This window comes from Onychomys torridus, chromosome 21 (assembly GCF_903995425.1).
Source record: "Onychomys torridus chromosome 21, mOncTor1.1, whole genome shotgun sequence".
Taxonomy (NCBI): domain Eukaryota; kingdom Metazoa; phylum Chordata; class Mammalia; order Rodentia; family Cricetidae; genus Onychomys; species Onychomys torridus.
The window spans coordinates 25772350-25793609 of NC_050463.1; the positions used below are offsets into that span (position 1 = coordinate 25772350).

At 43.1% G+C, this 21260-nt stretch overlaps 1 protein-coding gene across 3 annotated transcripts in view; it reads right to left on the reverse strand.

Annotated features, from left to right (window-relative positions):
* Crim1 (cysteine rich transmembrane BMP regulator 1) overlaps positions 1-21260 on the reverse strand; it is a 176925-nt gene that overhangs the window by 124899 nt on the left and 30766 nt on the right. For all 3 annotated transcript variants that reach the window (XM_036171027.1, XM_036171026.1, XM_036171025.1), the window contains exon 2: positions 12060-12233. In XM_036171027.1, the coding sequence (XP_036026920.1) occupies positions 12060-12233 (174 nt within the window). The remainder of the gene's footprint in view (positions 1-12059; positions 12234-21260) is intronic.

Here is a 21260-nt window from a genome sequence, read left to right on the forward strand (position 1 = left end):
TCATACCAGCTCATAAAAAGAATGGCTGGAATGTGTGTATGGCAGAGGTTAGCAGGGAATCCATGATCATCAAAGAAGAGCTGAGCATATAGGAAATTTGTAATCAGGGACTATAGCACCATTACCAGCTTTGGATATTTAACACCACCTATGTGGATGTGCACACACACACACACACACACACACACACACACACACACACACACAAGGTAGAGCTAATGAGATGGCCACACTGATTTCTAAGTATGACCCATCAGTCACAGATATACATTTGTCCTTACACACAATGTTTAATCCCTAATGTAGTCAAAGGACTCCCAGGAGCATTTAGCAGACACGGACCCAGGCAGAGAGACACCAAGGAATTTGCAGATAACATTTTTGAGTTCCACGGCACACTAAGGTATAGAACTAGACTGCAGCATAATTTCATCTGCAGCATTCTGGACGTCCAGAGACAAGCTGGTTCTCTACAGGCAGGCATTTAGAAGATTCCAGTTTGATTAGCAAGCAGAGCGCCAACGGGCACTGGGAGTGTGTAAGTCTTACCCTCTCTTCAATTCCAGCAGAGATAAACATCCCCGTAAATGTCATGTTCGATGTGTTCAGGCAGTTTAAAAACCTGACTGGTTACCTGGACCCGAATCAGACACAACCGAGGACCAGAGATTCCGTTTCACACCCCAGAGAAGGGTGCAAGGTCCCCTGAGGTCAAAGCGCCTAGGACGACCACCAGGTTTCAAGTGCACTTGCAGGAATCATCTGAACATCTACACACCCTGCAAACTTCACCAACACAGTCAGTAGTGCCTTCTCACATCGACTGCTGCGAAGACACACACTGTTGGCATTTTTAAAATGCTCTTCAAGGCAGACTGTACTTGCTTTTCTTCAGACAAAGCTTGTGAAGAGTAAACAACAATCTTTAATATACTATAAATACATAAATAGGACTGGGGCCTCTTCCAGACACCCAGACCTGCCTTTCCAGCAGCCTCAACCAGTGTTCTTGACAGCTTTTTAATTTTCTGCACTTTCAACAGTACAACTCCACATTTTTAAGAGAGAACTAAAACCCATTGTTTTCTAAACTCGATGAAAGGAAGAAGAACACACCAAACACACAAACAACGTAACATCGGTGATTTTACTGGTTCATATGACCAACAAACAGCTTTTCCCTATTTCATAAACCCGCTTTTTATCTTCAGACAAATAAATGGGTACATTAAGAGAAGGCGGTGTCAATCTTGAAACATTATTAAATTCTTGTATTGTTCCCTTGTTATTGGAACAGGAAAAGAAGGGCCTGTGATAAGCAGAAAACACCATACTTGCTTTTTGGGAAATTAATAACAACAAAAAACCACCCCCCCCCCCACACACACAAAAAAAAAAATAATAAAAAATATGAAAGACTTCCAGGGACAGAGAAAAGAATGAAGTTTCCCTACCCCTCAGAAAACTAGGAAGTTGTCAGCCAGAAACAAAGAATACATCCTTGATTCAGGGGAACATTCCAGCTCCTGAAAAACCACACAAACATTCATCTTGGGTTAATGCCTTCCCTTCCCCAGCTTTACAGTCACCACTTATTACTGTCATTTCCTCCTGATGCAAAAAACACTTAGCAACAGGGGTCATGAATCAAAAGCAGGAAGGCGCCCTGTAAAAGAGAATGTCCAGGACTTGGGAGGCACGGGCAACCCAAGTGAGTCCTCTGGACTTGTCTTAACGCCTCTACACCATCGAAAGAAGAGCCTTGCACACTTCCAAAGAAATTATCCGAGTGCCCCAGGCTACTGTATGCTTAGCAGAGGTCAATGTGTACTAGGGACGGAACCAGACTGTCTTAGGACATTTCTAAACATTTTTAGAACCAAAGGTTGAATTTTAATAAACTCTGAAATGACTTTCTTAGGAAAGTTCGACATTTCACAAAGAGGACAGAGGCATCAGTACTAGAGGTAAACATAGCACATCAATGAGTCACAGAAGGGCTTTTAAAGCAATTAAAATTCAGTTCAATGGATTTCTGTTGTTGTTGTTGTTGTTTTTGGTGCATGAGTGTCTGTCTCCCCGAACTACCACTACACTTGTGTAAGGCTATCTTGTCCATGCTACAGCCTGGGTGAACATTTCCCTGGCTTGTAAGAAAATGTATGAAGAGGGAAACATGAGGCTGGGGTTCTGAAGCTGCAAAAACCTGAAAGAACAGAATGGGACGATCATACAGGAGAAGGACAAATGTAGCAACCCTCCCCCCCCCCCCCCTTTTTTTTAAATTCACATAAGATTGATCCACCTGACTTTTGGCTGCATGTGGAAGAAGCTAGCTTCGCACCGATGTGTGCTTGGGTCGAGTTGTATGCATTCAACCCTGTGCCCTTTCATTGAGAAAGATTTTCTTTTCCATTTTCATTCTTTAAGAAAAACGAAACTCTGCTATACTCAAAGGAGCCTTATCCACTCAGATGACCTCTTAACCAAGATACTAATATATAATATATAATAATATATATTATTATAGTAATATAAAATAGTTATATTAATATAAAATGCAAGATATATAATATTGGCAAACCTGGAAAAGCATAAAACAAGTCTACCAAAGAACCCTTACCTACACTGACAGACCATAGGGATATTTGCAATAACCAGTTTTTTGACTGAAGACAGATTCTTGCTTAAAGTCACTGTGCTCCCAAACTCAGGCTTGAACTTGCTTCCAAGGACTGTGTCCCTGTCCCCACTGCCCCGCTCCCGTCTCTCAAGTAAAAAGAGCAAATATAAGTTGTCTAGCTTGAGTGAAGTGTCCACAGTCCCTGATAATGGCCTGGGAATACTAATCACAGTGGTTAATGAGGTTTGAAGGACACAAAAAACCCGTGGTGGTTCACACCCTCTGGTTGATGGAGACAGATGACCCAGCTCTGGGCAGACCCAGCTCTGGGCAGCCACAGGCACCGCAGGGAGACACCTACTCTCCTGAGAACCTCAGTGAGTGCTGGTCACTCAGCTGTCTGTGTGGTCGCTCCGAGGGCTGCAATTTCATATCCTTTGCTCCTATCAGGAAAACCCTTTTGTGTGGGCCAGGATTGGTTCAGCTGGACACAGCTGGGCCAGGCAGCCACTTGGCAGCTCTGTGTGTGACAGAGCACATGCTGAGCCCTGGGAATACCTGAGAGGTCACCTCCAGCCAAGTCAGAAACCACAAACACAAGGAGACTACCTAAGAGAGAAAGCTGCAACCTGCGGAAGTCAGGCGTTAGCACACATCTGGTCAACAGTCCCTGTCGGTGGAAATGCCCAGTTTAAACCTGGTTCTCAAAGAACATTATTTCCCTAGCTAAAGAGGCCAGGATGCCTTTTTATCCTTTTAGCAATGATAGCTGAAGCATTTTTAAAAACTCTGCATTGCGTACACTGTTAAATAAAACATATCCACATGTAGCAAAAGCTGCTCTCCGCCATGTCTGGAGCAGCATGAACCTGAGGTCGGAGATGAAAAAAAGGATAGGCATGTGTTTGGTTGAACTGAGCACATCTTAGGACAGAAGAGGTGGCTTGGAAGCGTAGAGTTGGATCTGTTCTTAAAAAGGTTAAAACAGAAAAAGAATCCATGAATGGCACAGGACCTCAGATCACTCACCTATAGAACGCACCGGGAAAGCGCTGTTCTGACGTAAACATAGAAACTCATTTTACACTAACTCCTTCCTGTACTCCCGGTGTGGCAGAACAAAATTTTCCTCTTTCCCTTACCCACCCATGCTTCTCTGAGCAACAGATATGACATATTTAGCCAGGACTTTCTCGTATTTCCTGGAGGGGCACAAGAATCCACAACCCCAGAAGGCAGGTCACTGGAGAACACCCCACAGCTAAGGCGCAGAGGTACAATTCAAGCAACTGCTTCCTCCAACTGGTCTGAGGCCAAGTTCCCCAGCTTCCTGTTTTTATTTCCCAGATACTTGACACTGGTTTCCGCCTTTTGGCAGCCCTTTCTATTCTGCTTGTATCACTTATCAGAACATCAAAATAGCAAAGAATACAAGCATGTTTTTAACAATAATTCTTCCCCAAAAAATCTGTACCTATCACAGACAGTTTTAAAGTACTGATTTACGCATCAACCTAAGTTAAGAAGTCTACCATTTCAAAAATTTATTTTGACTGTTTTCTTTCCCCTATCACACTGTTGGAATTAAAAATGAAATAGAGGTTAAAGTCAGCTGAAGATATACACACATCTTTACACACACATCTTTACACACACACACACACACACACACACACCCTCTTCATATATAAGCATTTATTTTCCCCAAATGAATAAGCAGAGTGATTCTAACTGGACAGAAGTTCACTGGGCTCTACAGATGTGCAGTCTTGTTGATGTTACTTTGTGATGTCTCATTTGCAAGTTCTTTATAATAAAGTTTGTATAGTCTTTAAAGAACAGCATACTGTATTAGCCATTCATGATTGTCTTTACAAAAAAGAAGCAGTGATACAGATTTAAAGTTGCATAATGGCCTTATTGTCTTAAATAAGCAGAGTAAGTATTTATAAATGGCATCTGAGTAGCCAAAGGGAGAGCCATCCGGGACCCTGATGGTAATGAGGTCCTTGCTGCCATCTGGAAGGTGAGGATAATGTGCTTTTCACTTGGCCACGGGAACAGCCAGCAGTTCCAAAGCTGATAAGCAATATTAAGTGGGTTCCTTTAAAATTAAAATTTAAGTCAATTTCTACGAGTTAAAGCAATACATTCATAAGCATAGCCCAGTATGGCTTTCAGGTCTAATTAGCTGAAGAAAAATAGAATCTAGTTTTAATAATTTTAATGAAGAACCTGGCTTAGCAATTAGGAATCTATAAATACCAAAGTCCTAAAGCTGAGACAGTAAGATACCTGAAATGCAGCTGGCATTAGTGTCTGGATAAACACATGTGTTGAGTTTATCCTTTTGGGGGGAAACAGAAGAAAACATACATAAATACATGCATACATACATACATACATATATATAAGCTTATATATGCGTGTGTATATATATATATGTATATATATATATATTGCATTGTCAATGAATATATCTGCAGCAGTCTGAAAAGGCTGAGTGTCTCCTAGATGCCATAAACCTCATCAGATATAGGAAGCAGCCCATCCCTATCATCTTGTGAATAGAATAATAGTCATGAGTTGTTAGAAGAGCCTTGTAAGTTTAACTGTGCTAAGTCAAGTTCTTGAATAACCAGCAGTCACGTACAACTATTTCTATGCCCTGTGAGCTAATAACCACAATGTTATTGTTTCTAATAGTCAGTAATACATTAGACAATATTTGGGGGGCACTGATGTTTAATACCATGTAGGATATGTCCGTGTAATCCACACGAAAATCCAAAGACATGAGGTTTTGCTCTGTGAGGATCAGACAGGAAAGTTACATGAAAGGTTACCTCTAGTACACACAGCTCAGTTCCTCCAGAATCTAACTTCAGGGTTTATTTTATCCTTTAGTATGTAATCCTATACATACTAACATGAATAGTAGGTGGTGGTGATAAAAATTTTCTCCATTTACTTATTGTATGTGCATGTGTGTGTATGTGCGTGTGTGCGTGCGTGCGTGCGTGTGTGTATGTGTGTGTGTGTGTGTGTGTGTGTGTGTGTGTGTGTGTGTGTATGTGTGTAGACAACTTGCAGGAGGTCAGTTCTCTCCTTCCATCACATAGGTTCTGAGGCTGAAACTCAGATCAAGGTTGGCAGCCAGCATCCTTACCCACTGAACCATCTTGCAGCCCATTAACAATGGGAACAACCAGTATAGTGCCCTTGTTGCATTTCCATTTCTTTTAGCGCTTACTTGGAAGAAATCTTTAATTGCAGGGCGAGACCACTGTGCATCGGTATTTAAAGTAAAGCAATTTGAAGCCTAGGCTTTATTTGGAAAAATGAGGCAGTAAGTTGCTCAGAGTTGGTCCAGTGATTAAAGAGGCAAGGTTCTCTTGGGGCAGCATCACAAATCTGTCTCTCTGGGGAGGGAAGTAGATCTGTGTAAACAGGCTCTCCTACTCAATGTGGGGAAAGCCAGCAGGAGCCCTTTCTGCTGGGCTTGTTGGCCAAGCACAGTCCCCTGCTGTAGGTGAGCCCTGGTCAATCAAGAGCTCCGAGGAAACCAGAGACACCAGACCCTCCTCCCTATGGATGCAGCCCAGGAGGGGACGTGCAGGGGAGAAGAGCAGGGCTTCTTCTACCTTCCCTGTGCTCCTGTGACAGGACAGTAGCCTTCCTATTGCAACTGGAAGCAGCTCCATCAGGTGGTCCCAGGGGCAAGAGAAACAGGTGGGAATTCCTTGCACTGCCTCACCTGAGGGATCAAAATTAACGCTATGCACTGCACTGTGTTACCTCATTTTTCTGTGGGTGTTTTCTGTGAGTACCCACCCCCAACTTCTACCTCATAGGCACATTCAAAAAAACTCTTTGAGAAAGCTCTAGGAAAGTACACAGTACAATGCTGCTTTCAAAATACTCGTTAATTTTTGTTTGGCGACAAACGTTAACAAATGGCGCCCAGAGAGAGGCACAGAGAGAGCACGGCTTGTACTGCCCTCAAGAGACTGGGAGAAAGATAACCATCAGAAATAAAATCTAACCTTGGCACCTGACCCTGCAGGGGAAGGAGGTGAAAGAACACAGCAAAAAACCCACACAACAACAACAACAACAACAAACCCAAACAAACTAAAAATGAGTTAGAAAGCGACAACCTCATTTCCTCAGACGGAACTGAAATCGTACTTTAGTTAAAAGTCAATGCTCTGACATCCTTAAAACTCCAAAAGAAAAAACCAAAACAGAACAAAGTAAAAACCAACAGGCAAACAAAACCAGAAGAGAAGGTGTCCGACTCTGTCACAATCGTGTTGGCTCCAGAGAACAGGACCACACAACATAAAAACCGAACTTCATTCGCCTTCAGTGGCAGCAGGAAAATAAACACAGATAGGAAACTCTGTATAAACGGGAGTCTGTCTTAAGGGCTCTTATAACACACCTTTTGTTAAAAAATGAAACTCAGACTTCCCCTGCATGATCTGGTGGATGCTCCTGCAGACACAAAGCCATCCAGAAGCAGTCCTTCACTGGTGGTACAGCAGAGTGGATCTGGGGAGTCAGGGGGTGCAGCCAGCGGCATGGACACTCTTGGCACCCACTCGGCATGACCAGGCATAGGGAGGAAGACTTGGGAGCTAGGCAGCAGACGTAAGGAAAGGGAACAGGCCCCTGGAGGGGCAGCTGTGAATGCCAGAGGAGGGGAGGGCTCTTCTGGGTCCCGATCGATCGTCTAGGACCATAATCCTATACTCCCTGCCCAGTCATTTCCTTATCTCAGGATTTCTGCTTTGAACCGGCGCCCCTTCTGGGTCTGGGGGCTGCCCGGCTCTAATGCAGACAGTCCTACAAACTTTAAGGAAAGCGAAACAAAGCCACCAAGCCGAGCAATCACTTAACAATCAGTGATTTTTTTTTTTTTTTTTTAAGAGCAGCGATGACTAGGACTCATTCCCTCCGGGCACCATTTTTCACCGGACAGGTCCTTTTATATCACTTCCGGTGGGCTATCATTCTTTCTCCTCTATTATGTCCATTCCCATTACATCAGTCTTCTTAAAAAAAAAAAAAATGCTCCATGTACTCATATCACTGATGTACCCCAAAGTCATGGAGGATACCACATTCTCGTCACCCTGACGTCCACTTCAGATCTCCCAGCCACCACCTGAGTTTTAGATCCATCACACACATCTTCCCTGGACTCTCCATGGATACCCCAAACACAGCAAAGCAAACTCTAGAGGTACTTCTCAACCGATCTTCCATGGAGCTTTTCTCATTGTATGCTACACTTCGTCAACGACCCCTGTGTATAACCTATGTATCAGCACCCTAAAATCTATCTTGACCCTCACCCACTGATCATTTATTCTTACAAGTACCCTCCCAAATCTGAGAGTTTTCCCCTTCTTTATCCATTCACACCTGCCAACAAAGCCTGCCCATTCAACCAGTTCCAAGGACTGCCATCAATATCATCTTTTCTGTTCAAGGTTGCTTTTACACTCTCACTTCTGAAGAAATACTCAATGCATTTCTCAGAGTTCAACTCAATTCCAAGTTCCTCCACTAAACCTCCTTCCACAGTTTATTTGTCCGCTCAGTACAAGACAGGGATATTAAACGCCGTATGTCCACTGCCCGCCTTTCTTCAATCAGCAAAAGGGTACACACCATTTCACATGACTCCCAAGTACTTGCGGCTAAAAACCAAGGAGTGATTTCTAAAGCTCCATGTCTCTGCCTCCTTTTCCAAAATGTTCACTGTGCGACGCCAAATGGGCTGCATAACCTATACTGTTCTAGAAGCCCATGTAATGTGTGACTAGGAAGCCTACTCAAGAATACATTTCATAGATCGCTCTTTAGCCAAGCAGTGTGAACTAGGATGTTTCCCTACCACCTCCTCATGGGGTCATTCCTCTCTTTTAAGAGGTCTTCTCCCAAGGGTGCTTCCTTCCCCTATGTAGAAAACAGACCTTGTTCACTTGGAGTGTGTGCATTCAGAGTATATCACAATGCGGCCTTATTGCGTTCTATCTGCAAGACTTCTCAGGACCTCCTCCTGACCATTCTTTATTGTTAGCTGTCATATTGTCCCTGAGGTCCTTTGCAGCTCAGATGTGATCCAGGGATCCTATTCCTGGAGTAATTCTTTGGTCCCCTCATCTTTGTCTCCTATTAGCTACCAACATAAAACCTTGCTCTTATTGGCCAATTTTCCTAGTGTAAAGCACACAAATTCCAAAATGGCATTCTTTAGTTCAGGTGGTTCTGGGTTCTGAAATCCACCCTCCTTTGTTGTGGAATGTTATTTTAACTAGGCAAAGGTGTGCTAGATTTGTTTATGCTGTGGAATATTACTTTAACTATGTGAAGGTGTGTTACATTTGCTTCTGCTGCCTTGGTTAATGATGTAAAGATGTGTTACATTTGTTTGTGCTGCATTTGTTTAATTATGAAAAAATGTGTTGTATTTGCTTCACCTTGTCTGCCTAAGGTACCTGAGTAGTCTAATAAAGAGCTGAATGGCCAATAGTTAGGCAGAGAAAGGACAGGCGGGGCTGGCGGGCAGAGAGGATAAATAGGAGGAAAAATCTAGGCTAAAAAAAAAAGGAGAACAAGAGAAGAAAAAGAGGATAAGGGATATGCCCAGGGCAAGAAGCCAGGCAGCTGTCGGCCAGTCAGACATGAGACGTAGTGACTATAACTTATATAGAAAGAAAAGACAGAGAGCCCCAAGGCCAAAGGTAGACAAAGAGAAACAGGTTAATTTAAGTTAAAAGAGCTAGCCAGAAATGAGCCTAAGCTAGGCCGAACATTTATAATAAGAAGTCTCCGTGTCATGTTTTGGGAGCTGGTTGGTGGCCCAAAAGAAAAAGCCTGGTACACTCTATCACATCTTAAGCTATTAATTCTAGGTCGTTGGTTCTTGACCGTAAGATATCTATAGTATTCCAACAATCAAGCTTCCATCACAATTAATGACTTCATTATACATAAGTACAAGATCATCTTTAAGGTTTACGTGTTGAACAATAAGGAGGGATTTTTTTCCCCTGTGAATTACTCCTCAGAAAAGGGAAATCCCCTAATCCAGAGTTCTTGAAATGATCTCAAATATTACCGAATGTCTTATTTTGAATAACAAAGCATCTAGCCTTCAATAACCTCAGTCAATTCTAGCTTTGGATTAGATGAAGGCCTTCTGACAAAATTAGCTAATTTTTTTTTAAAGTGGAGGAATTTAACTGGATACAGTAACTACTATGGGGATGATCTCAATGTAAGGGAAGACAGATGTCACAAATAGCCATTGTAGAATCACTTTTTCAAGGTCATTACACAGGTCATGAACACATGCCTAATTCATTACATATGGCATTGTCCTAGTTGTACATGAACGGCAGATCTGGTGACCAAACGTTCTTATTGAAACTGCTACGTCTCAAACAACCTAGAGGGCTTTGAAGAGGCCATGTCCAGGAACAGGGTGTTAGTTAAGTGAGTGCAACGTGGCTGCGGGACAGCCACTGCAGGACACTGGGAATTACTGCAAAAAAGCAGTTTCATAACTGTAAGAACGGCAGGAAGTGATGGTTCTAACCTGCCACATTATTTCAGATAACCTGATTTTTAAAAAAAATAAAATGGATAAATCAGCCTATTATTTAAATAAGTCATGTAACCAAATCACCTAAAACCCTAGGTGTTTACATGATGGTTAACCTTGTAAACTTACCTATACGTGAAAATTCCAATTAACAAGGTACCAACTTATGGACTGGGGTGAATGTTATGGACTACTCTCTGTAGTGATAAAACTTTATGTCAGGCTGGGGAGGGAGAAAAGGGAGCCCACAGCATCAACTGAGCAGGGCTCACAGGGGCTCACAGAGACTGGAGCAACAAGAGTGGACCTTGTGAGGTCTGACGTAGGTCCTCTTCAGATATGTGATGGTTGTGTAGCTTGCTGTTCTTGTGGGTACATAAGAACAGTGGAAGTGGGGGTGTCTCTGACTCCTTTGCTTGCTCTTGGGACTCTTTTCTTCCTACTGGGTTACCTCATCCAGCCTTAACATGAGGATATTTGCCTAGTCTTATTGTAACTTGTTATGCGGTGTTCGGTTGATATCCCTTGGAGACCTGCTCTTTTTAGAAGGGAAATTGAAGAGCAATGGATCTGGGGGAGAGGAGAGGTAGGGGAGTACAGAGAGGGGAGGAGAGAGGGTAAGCTGTGGTCAGGATGTGATGTATGAGAGAATAAATAAGTATACAAAAAAGAGAATTCGTAGTAAAGCCCTTGCCCAGCACGCATGAGACCCTGCCTGGGTTCAATTACCTGTACCACAAAATACTACTATTAATAATAATTCCTATTTCATTTCTATTATTTTCCTCTACAGTCTCTCAATGATTAAGTAGTTCTGGTAAATACAAAGAGCAGTATTATTTTATAGGTTATTATAAATGCCTTATTATTTACAGCAGTTTAATAAATCCAATACATTGTAAATGTAATACATTCCAGAAGCGTCAGTCCTGCTCTATGGCCCCAGGGGCTTGAATTTTGGAGGCTGAAATCCTTGTTATTCCAAACTGCCTGTTTTGTCATTCTGAGAATGGTAACATTCTAAAGGAAAAAGGCGAATTTAAGACCGTCTCCTCTTAACACTTTTTTCTCATTACCCCACGAAGAAGAACCTTGGGCTGAGGGAAAACTCAGTGCCTGTCAGGCAGAGCTGGCATCCAGGCCTCCCTCCTCTTAATTTTTGTTGTGAACTCTAGTACTAAGCTCTGGGTACTTCTCTTGGGATCTTTGTGTTTACAAATATATTTTCAAATTACCAATGGCTTTTTTTTTCTAGGCTGTATTACAAACAGACAAGAATGTCTGGGCCATATTAGCGTAATTTTCTTTAATGTAATTTCTGACTTCTCTCCAGAGGTGAAATGTCTCACAATCCATTCATACCTGCCCGATCATGGCTCCTGGCAAAGTTAGCCTTAGCTTTCCACGTAAAGGCACACTTCCTTTCTGCCAGATGAACCATCTCTCTAATTGGCAGAGCACCACGCTAGGGTCAATCAAGCAGAATGGGCCTGGTGACAACAGATGCCGACCCCAAGCACACCACTCATGAAATCATCCATTATGCAGAGGTGACCTAGGCCAGCTGGCATAAGGTACCCCGCTCATAAGATGACAGCATACCATCCCACACTTCTGGGAAACACACACACACACACACACACACACACACACACACACACACACACACACACCACCTCAGTCCCTGAGACACTCCACGAATCTCAGAACTCTGTAAGGTTGTCCTTGCCTGTGTAGGCTCAGACGCTATCACTGAAGTGAGTTACACAATGTTGAGGTTCACAAACGGACCGTTAAGGAAAACCCCACGCTTACCTTCAATCCTTTTTAAAGCTGAAAGGCACATATCCTTCCTTGGAAACTCAAAGGGATTGTTGCAGGTTCGGATGGTGTCACATTCACACTTCCCGTTGATGATATTGCAGCCCGAGATGAGATTTTCATTGCATGGTTCAAAACCAAGCAGCTGGTCATCATCCCAGTCCTCATCTGTAAAACAATTACCCAGAGAATGGTTTGCTCACATGCTTTCTTCAAAGGCCTTGAGATCAAACACACACTGGGATGTCAAGACGAGCATCCGACTGCGAGGCCTTCACTTGTAGAAGGCAGTCTGGACTGAAATTGTTCGTGTAAATACAACACAACCTCCTCTTGGTCACTGGGAAGCCTGGTATATAGCCACACGTGTAGAAATTAAATAGTCACATACACAAACATTTATGACCAACATCCCCAACTCCCGTGTGCCACATGCCAAGTAAAAGTATTGAATTGGGGGAGCAAGGCTGGGAAGATAGTTCGGTCAGTAGAGTGCATGCCGCACACATGGGAGGACCCATGAAAGCCAAGGGTGTTGCCATTTTGTAATCCCAGTGCTGAGGAGAAAGTGACAGAAGGATCCTGGGGAGTTGCTGGCCAATCAGCCTAGCTGAATGGGTGAGTTCCACAGACCATTTCCCAGATAAAAAAAGGGTGGATGGTGTCCGAGGAATGACATCCAAGGTTGTCCTCTGTTCCATATGCATAGGTGTGCAACGCACACAAACACACACACACATTTTTTAATTTTGAAATAAAGCTTCTTCAACTTTCACGTTCACTAGGAATATATATGAGTTACATTTGCCAATATCCAAAGAAAACTTAGGTTAACTTTTTTCTTACTGTAGAACATAATACACCAAGGCAGCTAATAAACATCAAACACCAGATGCCATTGAGAGAAAGGAATGAAGTCTGTGGAGACCCACAGAGGCTTCCTATTGAGACTTCACTCAAGGTCAGAGAATCTGAGCTTGCTTTACCCAGCAAGGCTGCATAAAAAGATGATTTGGTCACTGGAGTGTTTACTAGGTGTTTGGAAGGTTCCGTTCTTGGGTGTACGGTGTGCTTTGATCTAGCAAGGGGAGGTCTTTTGCCTCTCCCTTTGACACATTATAAAAAGCCCTGTTGGCTAAACAAGGGGGCTGCTGGGTATTGACCTGGGCCCTCCCGAAGCTATTCTGTGTCTTTCTTCTCATGATCTAGGCCCATCTTTCTGTCTATTATTTCCTCACTCCTCTCTCCTCCACCCAAGAACCCTTCATAAGGTGGAAGCAGGTCAGAGCTGGACTCCCACAGGCTCCCACAGAGATCCAATGAAGGAGATCACCTGCAACATATTTTGGGACCCACTGCTGGCACCCAACACTACCTCCAACAAAGCTGATGATGACCACAACATAAAGAGCTACAACCCAGTGAGAGACGGAAATCATGACATTCAGAAGATGGGACCAATTCAGGTGCTTGCCCTGGGATGGAAGAGATGGTAATAAAGTAGGTTCTAGAGCTAGTCTTGGGGCTGGAGAAATGGCTCAATGGTTATGAGCAAGTGATGCTTTTGCAGAGGACCTGGGTTCAATTCCCAGCACCCACAATGAGTAGACAACAATCTCCTGCAATTCTATTTCTAGGAGCTCTGATACCATCTCCTGGCCTCCAACAGTATCTGCCCTCATACATACCCATAGTAGTACACATAATTAAAGTAAGTAATAATTAAAAGCTTTAAAGCCAGCTGTTTTTTCTGGGACCCAGTTCAGAAAACTGCAACAAACATGAGAAACTCTGAGTAGGTTCCTCTTAGTTCAAATACCTTGGTACAGAAAACCACAGTACTTCTCTACGGACAACTGTAGAGTCTCCCCGCTTCACGTTATCTTTACAAGACCCTATCCTACCCAAGCTGGGGCTGACTGCTGGATGGCAAACATGTTTCTGATAACGGTATCCAGAAAGAATCTTTCAAAGTGCTTGGATTTGAGAGAACACTTAACACCTGCTGTTCACACTAATGGGTACATGCCATCTTAAGACAGTACTTTCCAGCTGAGGTGTGTGGCTCCATGGCAGAGTGCTTACCTAGCAACTGTGTGACCCTGACATGGATCCATCACATTTCTAGGGATGGGGGAGTTATATTTTCACAGAAGACAGTGCAAACAAATAGCTATGGTTTCCACAGAGCTAACACTTAAAAGTCTGGTGTCGTCACTCAATGCACATACTAGACAAGATTACTCTCTCTCACTGAAATAATTTTTTTTTTTTTTGCCAAGGAATCTTGAGAAAAAAAATCACAACCTGCGGAGCTTGGGGCGGTTCTCTGAGATGGTAGAGGAGAGAAATCTGTGTTGATTTTAGATGAGGTTCATGTATGTAATCAACGCCTCAGTTCTGATTATCTTTTGGTTTCAAAGTTTAGGCAGATTCCCAAGTGATCTATCTGTTTTAAGATCTATTCTCTTAGTAGGCCTGCCTTAGGTCCTCAGAAATGGCACATAAATAATACACATACAAAGACATGCTTCATGCTCACCAAAATCACTTCAAATACCCCAAGCAACTCAAGACAGAAAAAGCATCATCTGTCCTCAATTATGACATGGGATGGCACCTCAACGCTTTCTCATCTCTGTGTAGCACAGTCTAGGTACAGGTTCAGCGGAATTTGCAAAGGACTTTCTGTGACTGCATATTCAAACCTGCAATGCAGAGACAGTTTAAACCTAAGAATTTCAAAGCTTCTAAGTAACTCATAAAATACTTGAACCGCTCGCTCAAAAGACCATCCATATGTCTCCCTTCTTTCTCTTTTCTAATGAAAGGAAATCTCAATTGCTAATTTAATAAATATGCACAGCATTTCCAAATTAAGTTACTTCTTCCACAATCATTCTTGCCACGCCCCCCTCCCAAAAAATCCCATGCTTCCATTATACCACACAACTCCCCGCCCCCCCAGAGGGGGGGGTGCAGTGCTCCCACCCTGTCCTCTACTGTCTTCTTACCACTATTCCCTTGTCCTTCCGCCTCATTCCCCACACCTGCTGTCTTCCTTGAAAAGCCTTGAAGAGTCTTCCTTAAAAAGCATTCAGCGGCTCTCTCTTGCCTGACACCAAACTCCAGACTTCGCTGTTGACTGTAACATTCTTCATGATATAGTTTGTACCGATCTCGAGACCCCTCTTTCAGTGATCCCCTTCACAGCTCTATGCTCCTCATGCACTGACATTCTCACTGCAACCCTAGAACTGTCCCCGGTGCCCGGGAGAAGGAACTGTTCCAGCTTCCATCTATCTGCAACCATTTGCACAGGGTTTCTCACTTAGCTCGAGGTTCTATCTAAGTTAAACATCTCCAATGGGCCAGAGCCCTAACTGGCAGCAACAGGAGAATACAAACATTAAATTTCCTTAACCTCGACACATAGTACAGATAGATATGTATGTATGTATGTATAGCCAACAAAAAATATTTATTATAAAACAGGTACACAGGGTTGGGGATTTAGCTCAGTGGTAGAATGCTTGCGTAGCAAGCACAAGGCCCTGGGTTCGGTCCTCAGCTGGGGGGGGGGGGATAGAGAACTGATTGGACAAGACTTTGTCGGGCAGTGGTGGCGCACGCCTTTAATCCCAGCACTTGGGAGGCAGAGGCAGGCGGATCTCTGTGAGTTCGAGGCCAGCCTGGGCTACCAAGTGCATTCCAGGAAAGGCACAAAGCTACACAGAGAAACCCTATCTTGAAAAACCAAAACAAAACAAAAAATCAGGTACATAATGTCATAAGAAAAGCATATTTCAAGATGATATATAAAAGAAACACTTTTAAGCAGATCTTATTTTAAAAGCTTGTCATAAAGGCACTGAGTGGGGCCCATATTTTAAACTAATGCTTGCCCACTGGTAGTTTCTGACTAGGAATCATCTGCCATTGGTCTCCTTCTCAGTCCAGCTCTCAGACAGCGACCACTTAACACCTGGTGGGCATTATCATTCTTCCCAGAAACCCATTTTCAGAGCCAAGCCGTTTGGACTCCCAGATGCAGCTCCCTGTCCTCACTCAGGAAGACCAACTGCCCTGAATTCGGAATCAGTACTGAAAGGCAACAGCCATTCACGATCCCCCCCCCAACCCCCCCACCCGCCCTACACCCTCCCCATCCTGGCTCTTTATTGCTCTGTTTCTCAGCCAAAGTGTCTTGGTGCGGCACAGGCTGCACCAACAGTTCCACGGTTAAAGCTGCTGTCACCTGGGAATGTCACCAGCACCCATTCCATGAGCCTGGAAGAGGCTCTCTGAAGCCAAAAACAGGATCGATGTGTTTCCCAACTTTGCGGAAAGGAAAACCATTCTGTTCTCTGGCCCCACCTAATCAATACGTTGTTTTTCTTTTTAGCAAGCAGCTCCCTTAGCAACGGTTGTCTTAGAGGATCAAGAACAGCATGCTTCTAAGACAAAATGCTTTTACAGTTTTCTATTACAGAACATTATACTTTGAAACAACTTAAATGAAAATCAACAGGGATTGAAAGCAAAATTTAACGAAATTTGATTACATCACAAAGCTAATCAAGTCTGAGACAATCTGAACCCAGTGCAGGCTGAATCTTTCTTATCCTCATCTTCGAAACCAAAAATATTTCAAATTTCAGGTTTTTTTTTTTTTTTTTTTTTTTTTTTTTAAGTAAAATATCTGAATAGACTTTGTGCTGTATTGGTGCTCAGAACACCTAGAATTTCAGAGCATTTTAGACAGCAGGAACAGGGTGGTCTACCTATAGTACTACTACACAGTACTTGGTGAATTCTCTTTGCAGATGTCTACCCAACAGAGCATCTGGTTTTTTGATGTAGTTTCTGGATTCTCTTTGAGCTGCTCAGAACAAAAGTACTCACCATCAGGGTACTGCTCCTTATTTTATAACAAGTACATTTTTTCCCTAGCATTCTACATGTGACTAGACGTAGTCTCCTAGACAGAAGGGTCAACAGATACTACTGCACATGTATTTTAAAGTTGGTATCTACAAGGTTAACGAATCAGGAAGCTAATTCCTTTTCCTGAATAGACGAGAAACCTAATGTTGGGTACAAATTCAAAGCGCCACATTTCCAAGTCTGTCCAGGGACATGAGTACATCCAACTGCCAACAGGACACCTCCACCCAGATTTCGTCTGGAAACGCCATATTTTTTTTTCCCTCCAGATATCCACATGGCGGAGTGCCACAGAAAGACTTCTCAGGCACATCTCAGACCGTCCCACAGAATTAGTGAGATGAGAGTTTGAAAATTAGTACAATTAACAGCCTTACTTCCAGTTAAGAGCCTCCTTAGGGGGATTTTTTTTTTTTTAAATGTTATTTAACTGTTGCATCATTCACTGTGCAGGGTGGTGAAAAGCAAGGCTCACTGGAAGTTCAGCACTATCTCTTTAGACTAAGACGTCTTTTACTTGGCTTTGTCCCGTCCCCCCCCCACCCCGTCATCAAATGGACTCTGAGTGGGTAAAGACAAATACAAATTTAGCATATAGAGACAGTTGTGTTCCTGCATGCCATTTGAACCGGTCTTGGGGACTTTAGAAATCTGCAGGCACACTTTAAGAACTGCTGCTCTGATGCATGCCCTTGCCCTGCTGGTTTTGGAGCCAAGACAGAAGGCCATCCCAGACTCAGAAACACTAGGGAACAAGGCATACCTCTCCAGGTCATCACTGCACCAGAAAAATGCTTCCTGGGGAGTTTGAAAGCAAAATGCCTCCCCTGCCCCCCCCCCCCCCGCCCTGCCCTGAGGCTCACTCAGTTCTTGAGATTCAAGTTCTTGGTTCCTAGTTGGTTGGCACTGTTTAGGAAGGTGACACAGAGGCGTGGCCTTGATGAAGGAAGGGTGTCGCTGGGGGCCAGGCTCTGAGAGTTTAAAAGCTGCCCTGCTTCCCTACTTCTTTTTCTCTGCATCATGTTTGCAGTGGACTATGGGATCTCTCAGCTGCCTGCTCTGGCTGCCTGTGGCCATGCCTCACACCCCTTAGGGACTCTCCCTGTGAAACCATAAGGCCAAAGAAACTCTGCTGTGAGATGCTTTGGTCCTGGCATTATATCACAGCAAGAAGAACAGGACTAATAAGCTTCTCTAATGCGATTACAGTAACATGGGATCTGTAAGTAACAAATGTCCACCTTAAAAAAGAAAAGCCATACTTGTTCACGAGATCATTTTTTCTAGGATAGTAATGTTATAAAAACAAAACAAACCAGAAGCAGGTTATTTGGGACCTCTCTCTCTTTAAACCATCAGAGTAAAAAGTATCAACAACAGATGAAGATGCTAGCAGGTCATCTAGTTTATATCTCTTCATTTAGTAGGAAAAAGGGGGTGGGGGGGTTCCCCTACTGGCTAAAATTTCTGCTACATTAAGCAACCTAGAAAGGTTGCCAGCAAAAATAAAAAAGCGGAAGAAACTTTGGCATGTATTTTAAAAAGAAAGAAATACGTCTAATTCCGACAAAACGGGACTCCATCTTCAATGACCACCTACCTTCAGGCTCCAAGTTCCGAAGGGAGCATAATGACTTCTGACTTGGATACAGTGCCAGGTATCCAGGACCGAGCCACGGGCATCTTACCCTGTATCTACATCTTCACTCAGGTTCATATAGTCTACATTTATCCTCTAAGCACATGGCTCTATAGCGACATCCCCTCGCCCTGATTTTTCCTCAACAGCTCTTGTAGTCTTAGTTCAGCGGGCAACTTTGCAGAATACAAGTGGCTTCCTTCTTTAACACAGAACATGTGTTGGTATTGTAAAAACACTGCCCCCTATTTATTTCCTCCTGGACTGCCTTTCTGCTCCATAGTATCTCTGGATGGTGTCCCTTACGGCCTTCCTCTATGTTTGATACACAAGATTTGAAATACAAAGTCTTCCATATGCTGAGAGTAGAGAGGAAGAGCCAAGCAGAGGGATGTGGCAGGGCCCCATACAAGAAGTTTGGGAGGCCCCTGAACGATGGGATGCTCCAAGAATTTTTTTTTTTTTTTTGAACCTGTTAGTTTGACTAATCCGGGCTTCTCTGCTCATCAAAGTATTCTTCCTTATGGAAATAGGACATTTCAGGTCTGACAAAACTTACTGGAGAGAGGGCTGTGCTAATCTTAAATCTGCCTTCCTGAAGGTTGAGGTTACAAATGTACACTCAGAGCCTCACCTTTCCTATGTTGTCCCTGCTCAGGTTAATAGAGTTTCCTCTGAACTAAGAGATAGCTGCACCACCCCATTATGGAGCAGTCCACTTACCAGAAATATGCTGGAGCAGATTATTTAAAAGCAAGAAACAAACTCACAGTACACACTCGGAAGCTCACTGTAATGGAATTCTGTTGGCAGACGAGAGGCTTCTGGGAATATAGATCGAATTAATTCTTCAGCTGTTCACATATCCCTGTGGCTACGGTAAGATGCAAATAGCCAATACTGGTATCTCTTTCCATGCCAGCCTAGAAACTCCAGTGTAAGGTCCAAATGCTGCTCTGCACAGCCCCAGCTCTCTGCTGGCTGTTATCAGGCATGCCGTTCTGCTCAGTCTCTCTGCTCTGGGCTTAAAGCCTGTGTTCCAGAAGTGGGCGCTTCCCTCTCCCTCTTTTTCTTGGGCTGTAATCAGTGCAAAGCAGGAAGGTCATGTTTGTGGTTATCAGTAGAAAGGACTTGTGCTATAAAATTTTGCTTTGCAGACATTTGCACAAAATGAAACTTACGTTAGGTGTCTGTCATTATACACTACAGTGAGACAAAACCAGAGTCCCTTAAACAATGGTAATACTAAAATACCCCCATGAATATTTACTCAAGATAAAAAGGGACACCAAGCTCTAAATATGTAATGAACAAGAACATAGGTTCCTATTGTGTCTCCGTGACGGAGTCATTGAAAATGAGCAATACATTTAACTAGATCGCTTTATTATATATTGATTAATAAATATAAGGTTCTACCTCTGTATTTTTCATCAGATGTTTTGGCAATTTCACTAACAGGAGGGCCAGAAATGAAGAACAAACATAAAAGGACTCCTTCTTTCTTTATTCCCATCACATATTCTTCAAGCACATACTGGTTATCTATTATGTGTGCCAAATTGAGCCAGGTACTAATGCCTTGTGAGGTCAGGAAAAGGGTTTATAGTATCCATCATTCAGACCTAAGTCATGTAACAAGTATGTGGAGATAGTATGGGAAATACATGGGAAGATTCATTTCCTTTCTGACTGCAGAATGCTGGTGAAGAATAATAAGGAGGCTTAGGAGAGGTAAGTCTTGATTATAGGAGCAAGGATTTAACTAACAAACAAACATAAAACCAGGAGAGAGGACAGAAAACACTCTAGAGCACTTCCGACTCTGTCTAAACTAAGAATTGCCCTAAAGTGCACATGGACAAAGAGACTAAGACAGATGAGGTGACGTAGCAGACAGGGCCCTGGCCCGGGTGACCACAACCTTGGCTCTGACACTGGTTCCTGCGAAGACCCTTACGCATTTAGCTCTCTAGGCTCCGAAATTTTAATGACTACAAGGGCAGTGGAAAGGATAATTCAGAAGGTCGCTTTAGACTTTCCTCTTAAGTTTCAGATTCTGGCAACACTGTTGAAATTATGCATTACTACAGATTTGCGGATGATAGTGCCACAGAATTATAAAGCTATAGACGTCATAATTTTAAGAAGTAGCTTCCTACTAAGAGACCAGCTGAATCTTGAAAACTACTAAGTTTCAAAGTATGTCTTAAGTAAGGTGAACTATGGATCAGCCATCACTGTAATTCAATGTCCAGTAAAACATGTTAGCTCCATGTTTATCTAGCCCCAAAGACTATCAATTATCAAATGTTCTGCTGCCTGAAAGTAATATATCTTGGTTAAGGGAAAACCATCCTGGGGAAGGATCTAACATTTTGTTTCGTCTCCTCATCAAAATTCCCTAAAAGCCCTCAGCTGTCCCTCAAGTGTCCCCGTGTTTGAGCTTCCTAAAGAGGTACTTCTGTGTAGTTCACACTCATTGACAGAGGCATTTGGAGAACAGCCCCATGCTTCTTAAGGTAATTTTAGCAGCAAACAATGGCCTATAAAAAGTCCAACATCTGGCAATTCACATCCTTGGCATGGAGCACAAAGCCTATTTTGAC